At 43.8% G+C, this 21243-nt stretch overlaps 1 protein-coding gene across 2 annotated transcripts in view; it reads left to right on the top strand.

The window, feature by feature from the left end:
* Nucleotides 1–796: 796 nt before the first annotated feature.
* The window catches only part of SHCBP1L (SHC binding and spindle associated 1 like), a 121808-nt gene continuing 101361 nt past the window's right edge, over nt 797–21243 (top strand). Inside the window, exons 1-3 of one of the 2 annotated variants that reach the window (XM_077275971.1) lie at nt 797–1294; nt 11563–11712; nt 15742–15956. In XM_077275971.1, the coding sequence (XP_077132086.1) occupies nt 854–1294; nt 11563–11712; nt 15742–15956 (806 nt within the window). In that variant the 5' untranslated portion in view covers nt 797–853. The remainder of the gene's footprint in view (nt 1295–11562; nt 11713–15741; nt 15957–21243) is intronic. The other variant, XM_077275970.1, reaches the window with a different exon arrangement.

Consider the following 21243-nt stretch of genomic DNA (forward strand, 5'->3'; position numbering starts at 1 on the left):
GTATTTCCACGTCCCTAAAAGTCTGTTCTATTAACACATAACATCAATGATCAAGTAACGCAAGCTTAATAAATGAAAAAGAAAATTGAAAGGTTGGAATTGCCAATTTTTGGTTGATGCACTACCCCCCAAAAAACGCAATAAAAGAAATTAAAACATCGAATGACAGCTCGTCAAGCAAAAAAAAGCAAGCCCTAGCAGACATCCGTCGACAGAGAAAGAAATGCAATCAACAATCCTTTTTTTTTTCTTTTTTTACAACATAAAGGAGCTTTTTTTGCCACTAAAATGTAAAAAAACAAGTTTGGAATCGCTGTAATTGTACTAATGTGGAGAATAATTTCCTCAGGTAATTTTTACTGCACAATGACCGCCATAAAAATAAAACTCAAAAAAATTAGGGCGATTTGTTTTTTTTCAGTGTTTAGATTTTTTTTAAACATTTTTCAGTACACTAGACTCTGCCCATTATATTTTTACATTTTATTATGTGGTAAAAAGTGATAGGTTGTATTTTTTTGAATAACACCAATCTTTGTACGAAAACAAATGTGCTAAGAAAAAATCTGGGGCTTTGTGAGTGGCAATAATAGAGGCAAGTGTTAGTTTTTATTTTATTTACTAGTAAAAGTCAAGGGAAAAAAAATGCTTTACTTCAATCCCTACACACTGTGCAGTGTATCACTGTGACACCCGCCATTTTAGACAACCACTACAATCCCGTAGTAGTGGTACGGTAAAACGACGCCACAGGGGAGAACGGCTGACACAACCCGACACGTGACAAAATGCTGCGCGCCGATTGGTCGTGCCGGTTTAGGCGGGAAACAAACCATAGCGTGTCCAGCTGGAAATGGCGACGAGCTGCAGTGACGTGGTGTCGCAGTTTGAAATGCCAATGCTCCCTGACGAGCGGTACCCGGGGCCGGGGATAAAACGTGAAGAAAATGCCTTTCTAATCCCGTCTGCTCGGCCTAAAATGCCCAAGCCTTGTAATTTAAGCCCTTTTAAGTACCCATTTTCCCCGTTGGGGTCGGAAGACAGTCCCGCACGGCGCTCGGTGTTTGCCTCTCCTAGAGCTATAAAGGCGGGCACACGCCGAGGATACCACAAGCCGGTTTTCCAGTTACCGCCGTGTTTGGACGCCATGACCAAGGAATGTGAGGTTGAGGAGCTGCAGGACGGAGCCGGGGCCCAGGCTCAGCCTCTGCCGCCCGTCTATGTGTCCGGGGTGAAGATGTCGGTGCAGGAAAGGATCTCCCTGTACTGCGAGCAGATCCTGCGTCACTGCAAGGTGTCCTGTCAGGACTGAGCCCTTCCCTCAGTCTTATGTACAACTACTCCTATCATCCCTGTGCCAGCCTTGTGTTGTCATAAAAACAGGAATCCCTCATTACCCAACATCTCTTTTCAGATTTTAGCTAATTTCCTGCTTTAACGTGTTAATGTCTGAATTTTCCTTTTTTTGTGCTTTTTATTATGACATTTTGAAGTATTGTTGTGTTTTTATTTTTGAAGTATGAGATGTAGTTTTCACCATATAACGTACTAAGAAAATAAAGTCCACCTGTGGTAAAATTGTGTGAAAAAAAAATACAAGTCAGCCATTGGATCTTGGATTTTATTTTTATGGTGTTCATTATGTGGTAAAAATGACATGGCAGTATGATTCTGATTCCCTGGGCTGGTATCATTACAGCAACAACAAAGTTGTCATTTATTTTTTTTTTTTAAGAAAGTTGAAATTTTAAGAAAAAAAAATGAGTTTGCATCGCCATTTTCGGAACTTTTCTGTCTTTCCATCGATTGGGTCGGGTGACGTTCTGCTGGTACCATGTTGGGATACCATCATCACTTTGGTGTTCAGTTTAAATTACATTTTTTATTTTGATCAGATTTTTTTTTTTTCTGGCTGATATATGAAATACGTTTATTTCTTTTTTATTTATTTTACTCTTTGTTTTTGAGTAGTGGGAAAGATGATTTTAACTAAAAAAAAAAAAAAAAATGCTTCATTAGGTGAATCAAAAATCAAAGTTTTTTTTTTTTTTTTTTTCTTTGTGCTTTTGGAGCAGTACTGATTAAAGGGCAGTTTTTCTGCTTAATTTGATTCAAACAATCAGTTTGGACGTTTCGAGCAGAAACGCTAAAGAATTGGCATATTGCTGTTTTTTTTTTTTTTTAATATACGGAAATAACAAAATCACATACACTCTATAAGGCCATGTTCACACAATCCTTTTTTTGATCCTTTTTTTTTTTTCAGGTCCTGATTTGGAAAATCCGCAGTGCAAAACAGCACTGCGGATTCCTCTGCGGGTTTTCAACAGCACTTTCCTATTGGTGCATGTTGAAAACAGGAGCGGAATCCGCAGAAAGAATAGACATGGTACTTCTTTTTTTCTGCAGGCAAATCCGCGCGGATTTGCCTGGGGAAAAAAGGATAGTGGGCACAGCGGATTTTGTTTTCCATAGGGTAACATTGTACTGTACTCTGCATGGAAAACGTCTGCGGATCCGCAGCTGAAAATCCGCTGCGAATCCGCAGCAAAAAAAGGATTGTGTGAACAAGCCCTAAATGTGTTTTTTATTTAGAGTATTCGAAGGCATGTAGATTTTAGACCAGAAACGTCGCCAAAATCCGCAGTCTAAGGGCAGGCAAGTGCATTACGTTCCAACAAAACACTAGATCGCATTTGGACCAATGTTATTCTATGGGAACGTGCACAATCGCAGCATGCCTGTGTTTGACCTGACATTCGGATCACACTCGGCCACGAAACTCAATGATTCCATTGTAAACATTGGACTACACTCGGATGATATCTGCGTGAGGTCCATTTTCAGCGGACTGACAGAATGGAGAAGATGGGAGATTTTTTATTTTTTTTTCTCCAGCATCTCATCCGAGAGAATTGGGTAACATGGTGATCAGCGTTTGTGCAAATAAGGCCGGCGTCACACTGGCGAGTTTTACGGACGTAAGAGCGCAGAAACTACGTCCGTAAAACTCGCATTACATACGGCACAATTATTCTCAATGGGGCTGCTCCTATTAGCCGTATATTACGGTTCAGTATTATACGGCTTTCTACGGCCGTACAAAATCGCAGCATGCTGCGTTTGTCAGCGTACTGCGCAAAAAAATCGCCAATGAAAGTCTATGGGGGCGAGAAAAATACGGATTCCACACGGACCAGCAGTGTGACTTGCGAGAAATACGCAGCGGTGTTAGTGAAAAGTCGGTAATTCAATTGCCGGCTTTTCATTTCTCCTGCACAAACCCGACAGGATATGAGACATGGTTTACATACAGTAAACCATCTCATATCCCCCTTTTTTTTGCATATTCCACACTACTAATGTTAGTAGTGTGTATGTGCAAAATGTCAGCGCTGTAGCTGCTAAAATAAAGGGTTAAATGGCGGAAAAAATTGGCGTGGGCTCCCGCGCAATTTTCTCCGCCAGAGCGGTAAAGCCAGTGACTGAGGGCAGATATTAATAGCCAGGAGAGGGTCCATGGTTATTGGCCCCCCCGTGGCTAAAAACATCTGCCCCCAGCCACCCCAGAAAAGGCACATCTGGAAGATGTGCCTATTCTGGCACTTGGCCACTCTCTTCCCACTCCCTGTAGCGGTGGGATATGGGGTAATGAAGGGTTAATGCCACCTTGCTATTGGAAGGTGACATTAAGCCAGATTAATGATGGAGAGGCGTCAATTATGACACCTATCCATTATTAATCCAATTGTAGGAAAGGGTTAAAAAACACACACACACGATTGAAAAGTATTTTAATGAAATAAACACAGCGGTTGTTGTAATAATTTATTGTTCTCTCAAATCCATTTGCAGTCCCTCGCTTGGCAACATAATAAACGCACAAGATACATACCTTCTGATGTACTGTCAGGTCCAACGATGTAATCCATCTGAAGGGGTTAACTAATATTACAAGCAGGAGCCCTGCTATAATGCAGCTGTGCTCCGTGCTTGTAATTCCCCTGCGAATGAATGAAATGTAGGTCATTGACCTACATTTCATTCATTCGCGGTGATGCGCCCCCTGGTGGATGTCCTCATATGACCTGGAGCGTGGGAAAAAGTTCCCAGGCTGCAGTTCATGAGAACATCCACCAGAGGGCGCCTCACCGCGAATGAATGAAATGTAGGTCAATGACCTACATTTCATTCATTCGCAGGGGAATTACAAGCACGGAGCACAGCTGCATTATAGCAGGGCTCCTGCTTGTAATATTAGTTAACCCCTTCAGATGGATTACATCGTTGGACCTGACAGTACATCAGAAGGTATGTATCTTGTGCGTTTATTATGTTGCCAAGCGAGGGACTGCAAATGGATTTGAGAGAACAATAAATTATTACAACAACCGCTGTGTTTATTTCATTAAAATACTTTTCAATCGTGTGTGTGTGTTTTTTAACCCTTTCCTACAATTGGATTAATAATGGATAGGTGTCATAATTGACGCCTCTCCATCATTAATCTGGCTTAATGTCACCTTCCAATAGCAAGGTGGCATTAACCCTTCATTACCCCATATCCCACCGCTACAGGGAGTGGGAAGAGAGTGGCCAAGTGCCAGAATAGGCACATCTTCCAGATGTGCCTTTTCTGGGGTGGCTGGGGGCAGATGTTTTTAGCCACGGGGGGGCCAATAACCATGGACCCTCTCCTGGCTATTAATATCTGCCCTCAGTCACTGGCTTTACCGCTCTGGCGGAGAAAATTGCGCGGGAGCCCACGCCAATTTTTTCCGCCATTTAACCCTTTATTTTAGCAGCTACAGCGCTGACATTTTGCACATACACACTACTAACATTAGTAGTGTGGAATATGCAAAAAAAAGGGGGATATGAGATGGTTTACTGTATGTAAACCATGTCTCATATCCTGTCGGGTTTGTGCAGGAGAAATGAAAAGCCGGCAATTGAATTACCGGCTGTTCACAGATATCGCGCTGAATGAAATCTAAATACAGAATATATATATATATATATGTGTCTCAATGACATATATATATATATATATATATATATATATATATATATATATATATATATATATACTGTATATATGTTTTAATGAACATTTGAGCACATAAATCCATTAGATGTCGGTTTTGCAAGCCTGCGCGAAAATCTCGCAGTACGGATGCCATACGGATTACATACGGAGGATGCCATGCGCAAAATACGCTGACACACCCTGCCTACGGATCACTATTTTGGGAACATTTCACCGTATTTCGGCCGTATTACGGCCGTAAAATACGGACCGTATTGTCTTACGCCGAGTGTGACGCCGGCCTAACACTGAGCAATCTGCCTGAGGCCGGGGTCACACTTGCGAGTGTGATGCGAGAAACTCGCGCATCAATCTCCGGCACTGCCGCCGGCACTCGGGACCGGGAGCGTTCAACTGCAGAAATACATGCTGCCGCATACTCCGGTCCCGAGTGCCTGTGGCAGTGCCGGGTATTGATGCGAGAGACTCGGGCGAGTTTCTCGATTCACACTCGCAAGTGTGACCCCGGCCTGAGAGAATCTTTGTCCATCTGCAAGATCCCTAAAACTCAGTGTGAACACACCCTTCTTACACATGGTCATGTGCTACTGCCAACGATAATTTAAAGAGAACCTGTCACCCCCAAAATCGAAGGTGAGCTAAGCCCACCGGCATCAGGGGCTTATCTACAGCATGCTGTAGATAAGCCCTCGATGTATCCTGACAGATGAGAAAAAGAGGTTAGATTATACTCACCCGGGGGCGGTCCGATCCGATGGGTGTTGTGGTCCGGGTCCAGCACATCCCATCTTCTTACGATGACGTCCTCTTCTTGTCTTCAGGCTGCGGTTCCGGCGCAGACGTACTTTGTCTTCCCTGTTGAGGGCAGAGCTAAGTACTGCAGTGCGCAGGTGCTGGGCCTCTCTGACCTTTCCCGGCGCCTGTGCACTGCAGTACTTTGCTCTGCCCTCAACAGGGCAGACAAATTACGCCTGCGCCGGAGCCGCAGCCTGAAGACAAGAAGAGGATGTCATCGTAAAAAGATGGGAGGCCCCGGACCGCGACACCCTTCGAACCAGAACAGAACCTGCCCCTGAGTGAGTATGATCTAACCTCTTTTTCTTATCTTTCAGGATACATCAGGGGCTTATCTACAGCATTACTGAATGCTGTAGATAAGCCCCTGATGCCGGTGGGCTTGGCTCACCTTCGATTTTGGGGGTGACAGGTTCCCTTTAAAGACCTGCATTTAAGATCCAGTCAGCAACAAATTAATGGTTTTGTTACCCAATTTCACGTTTAGACACGCTGATGATAGTGAATGAGCTTTCCTGTGAACTCTTGTTTGTTAATTATTGACCCTTATATATGGACCTTTAGGGTTTGCTCACATTAGCTTTTACAAAATGTTCCTATAAATAGATTAATAGCTGCTGATTAAAAAAATGGATATCATACATTGAGCACACAGATAGCAAGTGAGAAAAAAATCATCCCACTGTGCTGGATGAGAATAGGATTGATTTTTGTTTTTAATTTATATGTGTGTGTGTATGTATATTTTGCTATTGTGAGCAAATAGAAGCACATTTGCTACTTATACTAATACATTGATGTTTATGTACATAGTGTGAATGCCATTGCCACAACAAACCAATGATATGTCCTCCTCTGCACAGCACGGGTCATCCCATTATGATTTTTTTACATAGCAAACATGTCATACTCTATAACATGTATTGGATTTGAAAGAATGTTTTAGACTCAGACTATGTGCCTAAATGACTGAAAACCTGATCAGGGTAACATAGGTGTCAAACAACAATAATATGGCCATATTTTAGTGCCGTTTGAAAACCACAAAACTTCAACCCCCTCCTCCTGCTCCCCCTGAAGTTTCTATGGTGGACTAACTTATGCTCAGCAGTGTTATGAAGGGTCTGGGTTCTCTATATTGTTTGTTATTCCAGCTGTCTGAAGCTTGGCAATATCAAAAATATTGCGTAGTTATAAAGGGGTTGTCCGTTTTTAAGCTAGAAGTCTGCAGTCATTCTGTTTCCTGACATCACGTGCACTGCATGCTGTGAGGCTTCTCCGGGAGAGGTATATCACTATCAAGAGTAGGTGAATGAACTACCACCAGAGAGTATAGGCTATGTGCACACGTAGGAAATGTGGTGCAGAATTTTCTGCACTAAATCTGCATCTGCAGATTTGATGCAGTTTCTGTGCAGTACAATGTAAATCAATGTGAAAAAAAAAAAGCTGTGCAGAAAAATTTGCGCAGAAACGCTGCAGAACTGCACAAAAGAAGCGACGTGCACTTTGAAATCTGCAGCGTTTCTGCACAGATTTTTCTGCACCATGTGCACAGCTTTTTTTTTCACATTGATTTACATTGTACTGTAAATCACAGTGCAGTTCTGCAGCAGAAAAATCTGCAGTTCTGCACCAATTCTGCACTAAATCTGCATCGTGTGCACATAAAGGCTATGTTCACACGATCCTTTTTTTGCTGCTGTTCCGCAGCGCTTTTCAGGCTGCGGATCCGCATCCTTTTTCCATGCAGGGTACAGTACAATGTTAGCCTATGGAAAACAAAAACCGCTGTGCCCACTATCCTTTTTTTCTCAGGCAAATCCGCGCGGATTTGCCTGCAGAAAAAAAGAAGTACCATGTCACTTCTTTCTGCGGATTCAGCTCCTGTTTTCAACAGGCACCAATAGGAAAGTGCTGTTGAAAACCCGCAGAGGAATCTGCAGAAGAAACTGCAGGAAAATCAGCAGTGCAGTTTTGCACTGCGGGTTTTCCAAAACAGGACCTGAAAAAAAAGGATCAAAAAAAGGATCGTGTGAACATGGCCTTAGGAATTTCTGGTGCGGATTCTGCGTGTCTTGGCAGAAAACGTAGCTGCGGATTTGTCGCGTTCTTTGTGCGGATCCACAGCGCTTATGGTGCGGTTTTGCTGTGGATTTTTTTTGCAGATTTTCAACATTTTTTACTCCTGCTGATTTCTATAATGGAATGGGTACAAAAACGCTGCAGATCAGCAAAAAAGAAGTGACATGCTACCATGCTACTACTTTTAATCCGCAGCGTTTTTACACGGAATTTTCCGCACCGCGTTTTTTTTTTCTCATTGATTTACATTGTACTGTAAATCAATTGCGGATCTGCAGCGTTTCTGCACCGCAAAAAACGCTGCGGATCCGCAGAGAATCTGCAACGTGTGCACATACCCTTATCCTTAAAATTCAAATCTTTATTGAATACAAATATATTGTAGCAGTTATAAATGCTTAAAAGCAACTCATATATCCATAACATATGCATATAGCAGCTTCTATAGTTGTGCAAATATAAAGTGCAGAGTGCCAATCAACAATGAAAAGGATCTGATCTGTAAGATGGAAAGCACTGGAGAATAAATCTACCGTATTTGAAAAAGACAAGGTTGAAATAATAATAAACTTACTAGTGAAGACGTGGCAATGTGCTGGTAACATGCTGTTCCTGTGTTACTAGCACATTGCCACATCTTCACTAGTAATTTTATTATTATAATTTCAACCTTGTCTTTTGCAAATAGATTTACTCTCCAGTGCTTTCCATCTTATGGGTCACATCCTTTTCATTGTTGATTGGCACTCTGCACTTCTATATTAGCTCAACTACTGATGCTGCTATATAAGGCCTCTTTCACACTAGCGTCGTGCACTGCATGTCGCTATGCATCGTTTTGCAGAAAAAACGCATCCTGCAAAATTGCTTGCAGGATGCCTTTTTTTCTCCCTAGACTTTTATTAGCGACGCATTGCCACACGTCGCAACCGTCGTGCGACGGTTGCGTCGGACCGTCGCCACCAAAAAACACTGCATGTAACGTTTTTTTGGTGCGTCGTGAGCAGTATTTCCGACCCCTTCTCCCCGGAGCTCAGAATGGGGCAGCTGATGCGTGGAAAAACAGCATCCGCTGCCCCCGTTGTGCGGCGCTTCCACAGTATGCGTTGATACGTCGCATTGCGACGTGCGTTGTACAACGCTAGTGTGAAAGTAGCCTAAGTGGACCTTTCATATGTTATGGATATGCGTTGCTTTTCCACACTTAGGGCTCCTTTTCACTTGCAAGATAAACGTCCGTGTCTCGCATGTGAATACCAAGCTGTGGCGCCGGCACTTTGGAGCAGAGCGTGCAGCTCCATTTGTTGCTATACGGCCGCACTCTCCGCTCCGGAGTGCCGGTGCCAGACCTTGGTTTTCACATGCGAGACACGGATGTATTTCTCGCAAATGGAAAAGAGCCCTTATACTTTTTCAAGCCCATGTTACGGAGTTTTTGCATTTTTTTTCCTGTGGATTGCCACTTTCAGAAGTCTTTAAGGTTATATCAATATTTTTATTTTATTTTATTTATTATTTATTTTAACCTTTTTTTGTGTGGCTAATATATGGTAGCACCCTGTCCTTGTATATTTGGTGTCCAGTAGTTCTTTCTGATTTATATCTGTTATAATATATTTGTATTCAATAAAGACTTGAATTTTAAGGATTATACTCTCTGGTGGTAGTTCATTCACCTACTCTTGATAGTGATATACTAAATTTTTGAGTTCTTTGTCCTGTTTACTTATATTGGGGACCTTTGTGATAATACTTATCCTGCAGAGGAGGGTGACGTTACTGCAAGAATGATCTGCATACTTCTATCCACATTCTGACTAGACCGTTTCTCGCCTCGCTCAGACTGCCGACTGGTAGCTTAACCCCTTTCTGACGGGCGCAATAATACGCCCGTGTTTGAATCCCTCCCTTTGATGTGGGCTCCAGCACTGAGCCCACATCTTTCCTGGCACATGTCAGCTGTTTTGAAAAAAATTCAAAATGCCAGGATTACTTTTTGTGGTCGCCACTACATTGCAATAATGGGTGATCAAATGATCGTGTATATACACCAAAATTGTATCAATAAAAAAAGTCAGCTCGGTGCGCAAAAAATAAGCTTTCTCACCCAGCCCCAAATCACGAAAAATGGAGATGCTACAGGTCTCGGAAAATGTCAGCTTTTTTTTTTTTTTACCGAAGTTTGGATTTTTGTGGAATTGCACTTTTTTTGCAATTTCACCGCACTTGTAATTTTTTTTTTCCCATTTTCCTTTGCACGATATGTTAAAACCAATGGTGTCGTTCAAAAGTGCAACAGAAAAACAAGCCCCTCACATGGCCATTTTGACCGAAAAATAAAAAAGTAATTGCTTTGGGAAGAAGGGGAGCAAAAAACGAAAACGCAAAAGCGAAAATACCTCTGGTCGTGAAGGGGTTGTCCACGACTAGGGCAACTCTTTCTTAAACTAAATGTTTGAGCCCTGATTAAAATACGGTAATGAAACCTATACTCACGTGCCAGCGCCGTTCCCGCGGTGTCCGCACTTGCTCTCCCCTGGGCTGTGATTCGGTGTTGTGACACGTGATGCTGACGCCCAATCAGCACTGGTGTCATTGTCTCCACCTTCTTACGAACTGAACATGGAGAGGAAGCCAGGAATCAGCTGCAGCCCGGACTTCTGCTTCATATTCAGTTTGTCCGAAGGCAGAGACAGTGACGCTAGCACTGATTGAGCACTGGGCATCACGTGTCACAACACCGCATCACAGCCCCGGGACGACGAGTGCTGACATCGCTGGATCAGAGCCGGCATGTGAGGAGAGTACAGGCTTTATTATTTTATCAGGGCATAACATTTAGTTTAAGAAGGGGTCATCCTAGTAGTTGACAACCCCTTTTAAGGACGGACAATCACTTTAGGCACCAATAGGATATAGTGTGTTTAAATTTCAAATCCGATCCCTTTTTTTTTTTTCTTGTGGGGATGCTCCACCATCACAGCTGTTTGTTAGCGACCTACTCATTTCTCTTTATTCAGGACACCTGCCAGTTATGCAAACCTGAGCATGCATGTGTATAGGTTCATAGTTGAGACAGAATAAAAAAAAAAAAAAAAAAAAGTTTGGACACATTTTTGGAAAAGTACATACATCAAAAGTTTTAAAAAAATTCTAGATCATCAATAGCAGTTTGTGGCACGTCTACCATCAGCATTTTACTTGCTCTGTCTGGATTTAAACACTTTCAGTGGAGCTTTGCTTATCAGCTACACCCAGTGTAGAGGCTGGCTACTGCAGCACAGCTTCTATTCAAAAGAACCCTGCAGCAGCTCCATATGCTTTGCATGGAACTGCTATCACAAGTTCTTTTAAAGTGTTCACATCGGGCCACCACCAGAGCAAGTAACACCTGATCGGTGGAGTAGCCGGGCGTCGGGCCCAGTCGTTCTTAATCACCTATCCTGCAGATGTGTCATCGACTATCAATGCCCATACAACCCTTTTTAATTCCATATATAAAACTGATCCTGTGACTAGGCAAAAGCTGCATGTTACTTTGTTTCTAATTTTTGGCTATGCTTAGGTACTTGTATTTTTGTCTAGCAATGACTTAATAATTGATGTTGAATACTTTTTTTTAATTGTTATAGGCTGAAGAAGTAGATGAATCACTTTGTAGATACCTTTCAGAGAAGTTAAAGAAGAAAAAAAAGTGGACTGGAGTTTGGAAAACAAACCCTGAGACTTTTTTTCACAAATCTGAAGAAGGTGCTATACAGTATGTTGGAATTCTAGTTGAGGTATATATTTGGCATTTTTGCCTTTTAAATTGGATATCTGTTTTAATGTACTCACACATTAGTACATTTGTCTTACTTAGGCACATCTAATATTTTTTATAATAAAGTTTTTCTTTGCACATTGGTGCTTGAAACGACACAGCATTTTATCTTAATTAACCAGATGTCTATTTTCAGCAAGCCTGGAAGAATAGACTGTCATCTATATGTTGACTTTTGTATTTGTTTCTCTCTCTGGTTGGTAAAGAAAACAAACTTTTTTGTTCATGTAAGCCTATGATACTGACTTGTAAGCTGACAATTTGTTGTAACATATTGTTCTCTTATCCTGGATGACTAGTGATATAGGGTCATGGAAAAATGATTTCTGATATGTTGATTACACATTGTCCAAGTCAGCCAGTTTGTGGACTTGCAAAATAGAGGAGGAAAAAAACGATACAAATAGCTAACATAATCAAGGAATGCGAGTTGGTCTTATCACCATTCTTCCTCTTTACTTGTGAATACTGGGTGAAGGACAGTTGCTAGCTATAAAAAGATGATATGACTCTGTAGCAAGAGACAGGGATTTAGCCAAGACATCCAGAAATCGAAAAGAACCAGAGACTCTCCACAGGACAGCAGCCAAGACATCATGGCTCCATCACAAGGGACACAGATTTGTCATTCTACAGGATGCCAGCTTAGGAGACCTCAGCCCAGCTGGAAGAATACAGATCTGCTCCGTTGACCATCACAAATCCATGGATATGTTAGGGTAGTCAGCATTTAGACCCACTGGTCGCTTGAGCTAAATGGGTATGTTTATGGGGCCAGGATTGGAACCCACCGGTCGCCTGGCTCCATGGAGATGTTCGGAGAATCCAGGTTGTGACCCTCCAGTCAACTGACCTTGTACCTCAATGGACTGTCATCTTCTGTGTGTGTGCCACAGGTGGGATTGTCAGCCCTGGAAGCTCTGAAGTCACAGCTGTTCTTACCAAGGCAAGTCAGTGGAAGGGTGAGAGTCTGTAATTTGCACCATCTTAGGTATTTTGCTGGGACTGTTCATTGTGTTACTTGCCTGCTTTGTGGTTCAGTAAAGTATTGCCACACTGTTTTACCCTCACCTGTGTTGTCTGAGTAGCATTACCCATGGTAAAAGGAGAGCGGGTGTTGGGTGGGATGATCCCTGGTCCATGCGATTTCAGCTAGGAGACTAGGGCACCCACTTAACCCCCGTGTCTAGACCTACAATGCTCAGGGCCACCAACAGTGCAGTTGGATAGTGGGTAGTCAGGGCTACTCATAATTAGTGCTATCCTATTGGTCGGGCCCCACTATCATAAATTGATGGCTTGTTTTAGTATTGTGCCCTCCATTTCTGTGATGGGAAAAGAATTGACAGAAAAGGGGATTAGTCCTCAAAAGCTTTATTCAGTAAAGATATTGGTATCTTGTTCTCGAGTAATGTATCACTTTACATGAAGCGTAACACTTCCTTAATGTGACAAGTGCCCAACAGTGCAATTCAATAATTTTTTTTTCTCATGTAAGGAAATCTTAGTGTTGTTGACAAAGTTTAAACATTGTATAATCGGAAAATTGGCTTATAAATTAGAGTACATTTTCTCAATCAAAAACATCCTAAAATCAACACAACAATCTAAACCGTGTCATATTTGTACAAGGTACATGTAAAAGCTTGTTTTACCAAACTAAGATGTGTCTTAAATGCACAACTTGCATTAAAGAATTGCTGTGTGTGAATATGTAGACACAACAAAGAAGATAAATCACAAGCTAAACTGGCTCTAGAATAGTTAATCTTTGACACAGGTAATTTTTTTTCATTTTGGGCATGTGGCAACAGAGGTATAGAGCACTAGAAAGGAATCTTTGTGTGCTAAACCAATAATAACACATATCAGCTATTGTCAGCATTGACTAGTATAAGTTACTCTTCTCAGTTTGTCTAGTGGGGAAAATGTGCCCCCTTTGCTGCAGTAAAACATGATTTTTTGAGTCAGTGTAGTTTAACAATGAATTTCTAATTCAGCAAGAAAGCTTGAAAAAAAAAAAAGGCTTTGGTTGTCCCATAAACAACATATATCTCATATCCACAAGGTGGGTGATAAATAATTACTCGGGGTCCAACTTCTGGGACCCATACTGACCAGGAGAACGGGTTCTCCTGAATGCTCATGAGGAGTTAGTAAGTAATGCTTCATTCACAGGGAATCTCGGACCCCTATTCTTATGATTGTGGGGTGGTCTGTTATTTCCCTGTCAGATATCCTGTGTGCTATTCTGGATTGTAACACTCGTCAAATGAATCATCACCAATCCATAGTGAACCATATAAAATTACTCCATTGTGAACAGACTCTCTCACTCTCTCTCTCACACGCTCTCTTATGTCGCATCTGTAAATACCGTAATTTTAGATTTTGTGATTGAAATAAATCGGTCTCGAACCAACCACAGGCAACTTGTAAACAATCGTGAAAAAATTTTCAGGGACAATGGCCCTAATTGATCAAGTGATTATGCCAGAATTCTAGTGTAAATTGCTTTGAAAAGTTGCACATTTTTGTGCAATGCTTTAGCTGTAGTTTTGCCTAGCTCTTCCAAGACGGCTGTGGAATGGTGATGTGACGCCACAGTTCGTCTAATTTATGGCTTGCTATGGAGTACCTCACATCAGAAATGTTACTTCAGGTGCACGTCTCTTAAAGGGAACCTGTCACCCCCAAAATCGAAGGTGAGCTAAGCCCACCGGCATCAGGGTGTAATGCTGTGGATAAGCCCCCGATCTACCCTGAAAGATGAGAAAAAGAGGTTAGATTATACTCACCTGGGCGGTCAGATCCGATGAGCATCGCGGTCCGGTCCAGCGCCTCCTATCTTCATACGATAACGTCCTCTTCTTGTCTTCCTGCCGTGGCTCTGGCGCAGGCGTACTTTGTCTGCCCTGTTGAGGGCAGAGCAAAGTACTGCAGTGCGCAGGCGCTGGGCCTCTCTGACCTTTCCCGGCGCCTGCGCACTGCAGTACTTTGCTCTGCCCTCAACAGCAGACAAAGTACGCCTGCGCTGGAGCTGCAGCGTGAAGACAAGAAGAGGACGTCATCGTAAGAAGATGGGAGGCCCCGGAACGCAACGCCCATTGGTCCGGAACGCCCCTGGGTGAGTATAATCTAAACCTCTTTTTTTTTTTTATCTTTCAGGTTACATCGGTGGCTTATCTACAGCATTACAGAATCCTGTAGATAAGCCCCTGATGCTGGTGGGCTTAGCTCACCTTCGATTTTTGGGGGCGACAGGTTCCCTTTAATGAATCAAACGTCTGAAGAGTGGTGTGCACCTCATAGACTGGAGTAAGATTTGTGGTGTATGGTACGACACAGCACGTCATGCCATCATTCCACCCATCTAGGCAAAGCTGGCATGAAAAGCTATGTTGCTAAATTTTTGCGCAGCACAGCAGTGCACAAAAATTAATAATGAATCGGTAGTGTCTGACTTCAGCATGCCCCCTCTTCTAGACCGGTATTGCTCATACAATCTTGATGAATCTGGGCCTGTGTGTCTTGGTTGACTAGTTTGAGGCGTGTCCCCAGCCATCTTCTTCCTATTCTGCTCCAGTCGACTTACAGGTTTCTCCCTATGCGTGTATATTGGTAAGAAAAAAAAACTGTCAGTCAAAATCAGGGCGGGCAGAAGCCTGCTTTTCGAAGTATGTTTGATTAACTCCATTGCAGTGCAGAGTATTATATAGCTGGCTGCAATCACACAGCCAGTATCTGATTCATGCTGCCTGTAGTGCAGAACCTGATGTAAGGTTTCTTTTAAGGCTGTCATAGAAGATGTATTATGAATCCATGGCTGAACAAAACTTCCCAACTATAACACGTGATCATCAAAAGTACTAGCAGTCAGAGCAACAGCAATTAACTGATTGTTGAGATAGTTGCATGTCTTAGAATAATTTATAGTGTTTATTTTTTTCCAGATAATCTTAAAAATCATATATTTTCCTTTTTGTAGGTTACAAGCAAGCCTTGCCCAAATGTGTCTTCATACTTAATAGCCAGGGTTCATATTGCAGAACCATTTACTTCCAATATTGCTAACATGCAAAGGGAGTTGATTGATGATTTTTTGGAACAACTTGGTCACTGCGTGCCTTTGCTAGAGATCTACCCTACTATAGGACAGGATGATGTAACCTGTGAAATTGCACAAGCCTTGGAAATTGTAAGGTACAACCATTTGAATGCATATGATGCAGTGGGAAGAATGATATAGCTATAGTGGTAAAAATGTACAGTATTCAGTCTTGTCCTTTTTTTTTTTTTGTTATATTGTACTTTTATTGTTGGCAATTGAAGGCACATTAATATTGCAGCTTAGATGTTAAAGAGATTTGTCAACACTTAGATGTTGACCTTTATCTAAGGATAGTTCATAAATATCAGATCGGTGGGGTCCGACATTCAGCACTCTAGCTGATCTGCTGTTAACGCCAGCAGTAATGTAAACCATGCATGAAGTGGAACGTAAGTGTTCTGTCCCACTCTGTATTGGCTACTAAATAGTGTGCTGAAGTAGTGGCGTGCCACTTTATATACAGTCTACATCCTGCTGTTGCCAATGGTAATGGCAGCTGATCGTGGGGATGTTGGGAGTCCGTATAGATCATCAATAGTCGATTAGTGGAATTTGAACTGTAAGTTATCAATTATAAAGTGGTGAAACACTCTTTTAAGCAGTGATTGGATTTGCCTAAAAACTCAGGTCACTCAACATTATAAAAACAGGGGGGGAAGTTTGCCATCTTTTTATTTTTCTGGTGTAATATACATTTGTTAATTTTGTATAATTATCAGCATTACATTTATCAATTACTTTTACACTTTTTTTGTACTTTGGCATCCTAAAGATAAATTTTCTTCGCAAACTCCCTTTTAATACAACTGGGATTTAAAAATAAAATGTTGAGAATTTATTAAAGGGTTATTCTTAACATACAGCTTCAGGAATTCTTTGTTACGCCAAATGGTGGCGCATGTGGATTTGTGGACCCACTGTGACACAGGGCCGGGCATGCCCAGTAAGGGGCATAGCTAAGCGGCTACCTGGTGTTCACTGGAGCTTCTGTTGTTGGAGACAGCCTGGGCTGCAGGTAACCATCAGGTACCACTCCTTGGCAGAGCCCGGTACTTCAGCTGCTGACCCCAGGGATCAGGTATGCTGACACTGATTAGGCTTAGGTCTCCGTTCAGACTAGTAAGTTCTGACACCTCTACAAAATGGTTTCTGACATGGGCTCGGTTCAGACATGCTGGTCCAGGATACTGGATCAGGGTTTGGCCACACATGGACTGGGGTACAATGTTCAGGCACTGGCTGCTCTGGGACCAGGGGACTTCGGAAACATGACTGGCCACACTGGGATCTGGGGTACAGGTTCAGGTCACTGGCTGTACTGGGACCAGGGGAACTCACAACTAGTAAACCTTACTCACCAATGACTCTACATGTCACTTGGCGACTCCCTAGGGGAGAGGGAGTCTTTTATACAACATGCCTCCCAGCAGTTGGCTTGGAGCCATCTTGCAGTTACCAAAATTATACTAAATGCCTCTCCTCTGAGAGTGCATTTATTATATGCTCGATTCCCTTTCATGAGCAGGGGAGCGTGTGCACTAGGCATGCCGCAAAAGCTGCGGCGCACTCACAGGAAGCGTGAGCGCACCGGAGCAATGAGTAAGCAGGCCTCCCTCCATGGAGGGAGAAGGGGACACGATGCAGGGGCGCCGGCAATAGCTCTACATTCTCGATGAATATATTGGGATACAGGACCGGCGTCACCACCCGGCACACCCTGGCAAGGGCCTGAGCAAGGGGGTGACGGGGGCGTACTCGCCATCGGGGATGCCAACACACTATGGGGCCCATAATTCGGTCCCTCCATTGTGCTTTCACCTGTTTCAAATACTTATCTCTCACTGTTCCTCCACAACTCTGGTTTCTTTCACGTCTCCTGACTCTGTGACGTCTCAGGGCAGAGGGCGCAATGATGTCACTACAGCGCTCCCACTTCGCTGAGCACTGCTGGGAGGAAAAAAATGCTAATTAGACCGGAGCTGCAGTCAGCAAGAATAGGTGTTTCATTATTTTATATATGGAGCATTATATGGGATCCATTCTCTATGGAGCAATATATGGTGTCCATTTATTCTGTATGCAGCATTATATGATGTCCATTATTCTGTATGGAGCCCGTTATTCTGTATGGAACATTATATATGGGGTCTGTTATTCTGTATGGAGCATTATAAGATGTCATTATTCTGTGAGGAACAATATTTGGGGCCCGTTATTCTGTATGGAGAAATATATGGGGTCCATCATTCCGTATGGAGCATAAAGGTTCATTATTCTGTATGGCGCATTAGAAGGGGTCCATTATTCTGTGTGGAACATTATATGGGTTCCATTATTGTGTATGGAGCAAAATATGGGGTCCATTATTCTGTATGGAGCATTATAAGGGGGCCATTATTCTCAGACTTTTGATTCCCCACAGCGCATGCACTATGCTCTGCGAGGGTTTGCCGGTTTGTGAACTTTTGTAGAATTTGCAATAGATATCACTCATGTAATGTAAGAAGTGAACTCTTTGGCATTGTACTGCACCTATATTTCTCTGCTGTATCTGTGATTCATGAATTGTAGTATGTGTTAAAGGGGCCCACTGAGTCTCTTTTGCCCGAGGCCCGCAAACACCTGGAGCTTGCCCTGTTGAGGGACACGGCTCACACCCTTTCCTGTTCTTTGTTCGGGGTCAGTTCTGTTGCATGTGGCCTGAGTTTTTCTTCCCACGATTCAGATTATGTTGGTTCCTGGTTGACTTTTGGTTTAGAATTTTTGCTGGTATTGGTTTAATCTCCTCCTGCTTTTGGCACTAAACGTGGTTGATTAGGTTATCTTTGGTGCTAAAACTAACCTGCCATTATGATTCTCCAGGTCATTACGAGTTTATAGACACAAAACGTGTCTAGGTTATTTTTTATCTCAGGCTATGTTCACACTTGCGAACCGGGGCTTTGCGGACGGCTGCGTACTTCCTCCCTGAAGCTCTACCCACATCCACACTTCTTCCGTTTAGGTCCGCCTACTTCTGCATGCAACCTGCATACGTATCTTTAACATTGGGTATGCAGGACATGCGGATGTATGCGGATTAACCCCTTCCCGACCTTTGACGCATACGCTGCGTCATGAAAGTCGGTGCCAATCCGACCTGTGACGCAGCGTATGCGTCATGGAGGGATCGCGCTCCTGCAGATCGGGTGAAAGGGTTAACTCCAATTTCACCCGATCTCCAGGAACAGGGGGAGTGGTGCTTCAGCCCAGGGGGGGTTGCTTCACCCCCTCGTGGCTACGATCGCTCTGATTGGCTGTTGAAAGTGAAACTGCCAATCAGAGCGATTTGTAATATTTCACCCAAAAAAACGGTGAAATATTACAATCCAGCCATGGCCGATGCTGCAATATCATCGGCCATGGCTGGAAAACCTAATCTGCCCCCACCCCACCCCACCGATCGCCCCCCCAGTGCTCCGTTACGTGGTCCGCCCCCCTAAGTCCTCCTGTCCACTCCTCCGTCCTCCTGTCCGCTCCCCCCGTGCTCCGGTGCCCCCTCCCTGTGCTCCGGTCCCCCCCCCGTGATCCGATCACCCCCCCTTCATACTTACCGGGCCTCCCGGTGTCCGTCCGGCTTCTGCATGGGCGCCGCCATCTTCCAATATGGCGGGCGCATGCGCACTGCGCCCGCAGAATCTGCCAGCTGGCAGATTCGTTCCAGATGTATTTTGATCACTGCGATATAGCCTATCACAGTGATCAAAATTAAAAAAAAGTAAATGGCCCCCCTTTATCACCCCCATAGGGACAATAATAAAAATAAATAAAATATATATATTTTTTTTTCTGCTAGGGTTAGGGTTAGAACTAGGGTTAGAATTAGGGTTAGAATTAGGGGTAGGGTTAGGGTTAGGGGTAGGGTTAGGGCATGTGCACACAGTGCGGATTTGGCTGCGGATCCGCAGCGGATTGCCGCGGATCCGCAGCGGATTGGCCGCTGCGGATCCGCAGCGGATTGGCCGCTGCGGATCTGCAGCGGATTGGCCGCGGATCCGCAGCGGATTGGCTGCTGCGAATTCGTAGCAGTTTTCCATCAGGTTTACAGTACCATGTACACCTATGGAAAACCAAATCCGCTGTGCCCATGGTGCGGAAAATACCGTGCGGAAACGCTGTGTATTTTCCGCAGCATGTCAATTTTGTGCGGATTCCGCAGCGTTTTACACCTGTTCCTCAATAGGAATCCGCAGGTGAAATCCGCACAAAAAAACACTGGAAATCCGCTGTAAATCCATAGGTAAAACGCAGTGCCTTTTACCTGCGGATTTTTCAAAAATGGTGCGGAAAAATCTCACACGAATCCGCAAAGTGGGCACATAGCCTTAGGGTTAGGGTTGGAATTAGAGTTAGGGTACCGTCTCACAGTGGCACTTTGATCGCTACGACGGTACGATCCGTGACGTTCCAGCGATATCCATACGATATCGCTGTGTCTGACACGCAGCAGCGATCAGGGACCCTGCTGAGAATCGTACGTCATAGCAGATCGTTTGGAACTTTCTTTCGTCGCTGGATCTCCCGCTGTCATCGCTGGATCGTTGTGTGTGACAGCTATCCAGCGATGCGTTCACTTGTAACCAGGGTAAACATCGGGTTACTAAGCGCAGGGCCGCGCTTAGTAACCCGATGTTTACCGTGGTTACCAGCGTAAAAGTAAAAAAAAAAAAAAAAACGTACATACTCACATTTCGGTGTCCTTCAGGTCCCTTGCCGTCTGCTTCCCGCTCTGACTGTCTGCCGGCCGGAAAGTGAGAGCACAGCACAGCAGTGACGTCACCGCTGCGCTCTGCTCTCACTGTACGGCGGCACTCAGTCAGAGCGGGAAGCAGACGGCAAGGGACCTGAAGGACACCGAAATGTGAGTATGTACGTTTTGTTTTTTTTTACTTTTACGCTGGTAACCACGGTAAACATCGGGTTACTAAGCGCGGCCCTGCGCTTAGTAACCCGATGTTTACCCTGGTTACCCGGGACCTTGGCATCGTTGGTCGCTGGAGAGCGGTCTGTGTGACAGCTCCCCAGCGACCACACAATGACTTTCCAACGATCACGGCCAGGTCGTATCGCTGGTCGTGATCGTTGGTAAATCGTTATGTGAGACGGTACCCTTAGGGTTGGAATTAGGGCTAGGGTTGGAAATAGAGTTAAGATTAGGCTTGTGGTTAGGGTTAAGGATAGGGTTAGGGTTGTGTTGGGGTTACAGTTGTGGGTAGGGTTGGGATTAGGGTTAGGATTAGGGTTGGATTTAGGGTTACGGGTGTGTTGGGGTTAGGGTTGTGGTTAGGGGTGTGTTGGGGTTAGGGTTGTGATTAGGGTTATGGCTACAGTTGGGATTAG

The sequence above is a fragment of the Ranitomeya variabilis genome, chromosome 8 (genome assembly GCF_051348905.1).
Source record: "Ranitomeya variabilis isolate aRanVar5 chromosome 8, aRanVar5.hap1, whole genome shotgun sequence".
Classification (NCBI taxonomy): Eukaryota; Metazoa; Chordata; class Amphibia; order Anura; family Dendrobatidae; genus Ranitomeya; species Ranitomeya variabilis.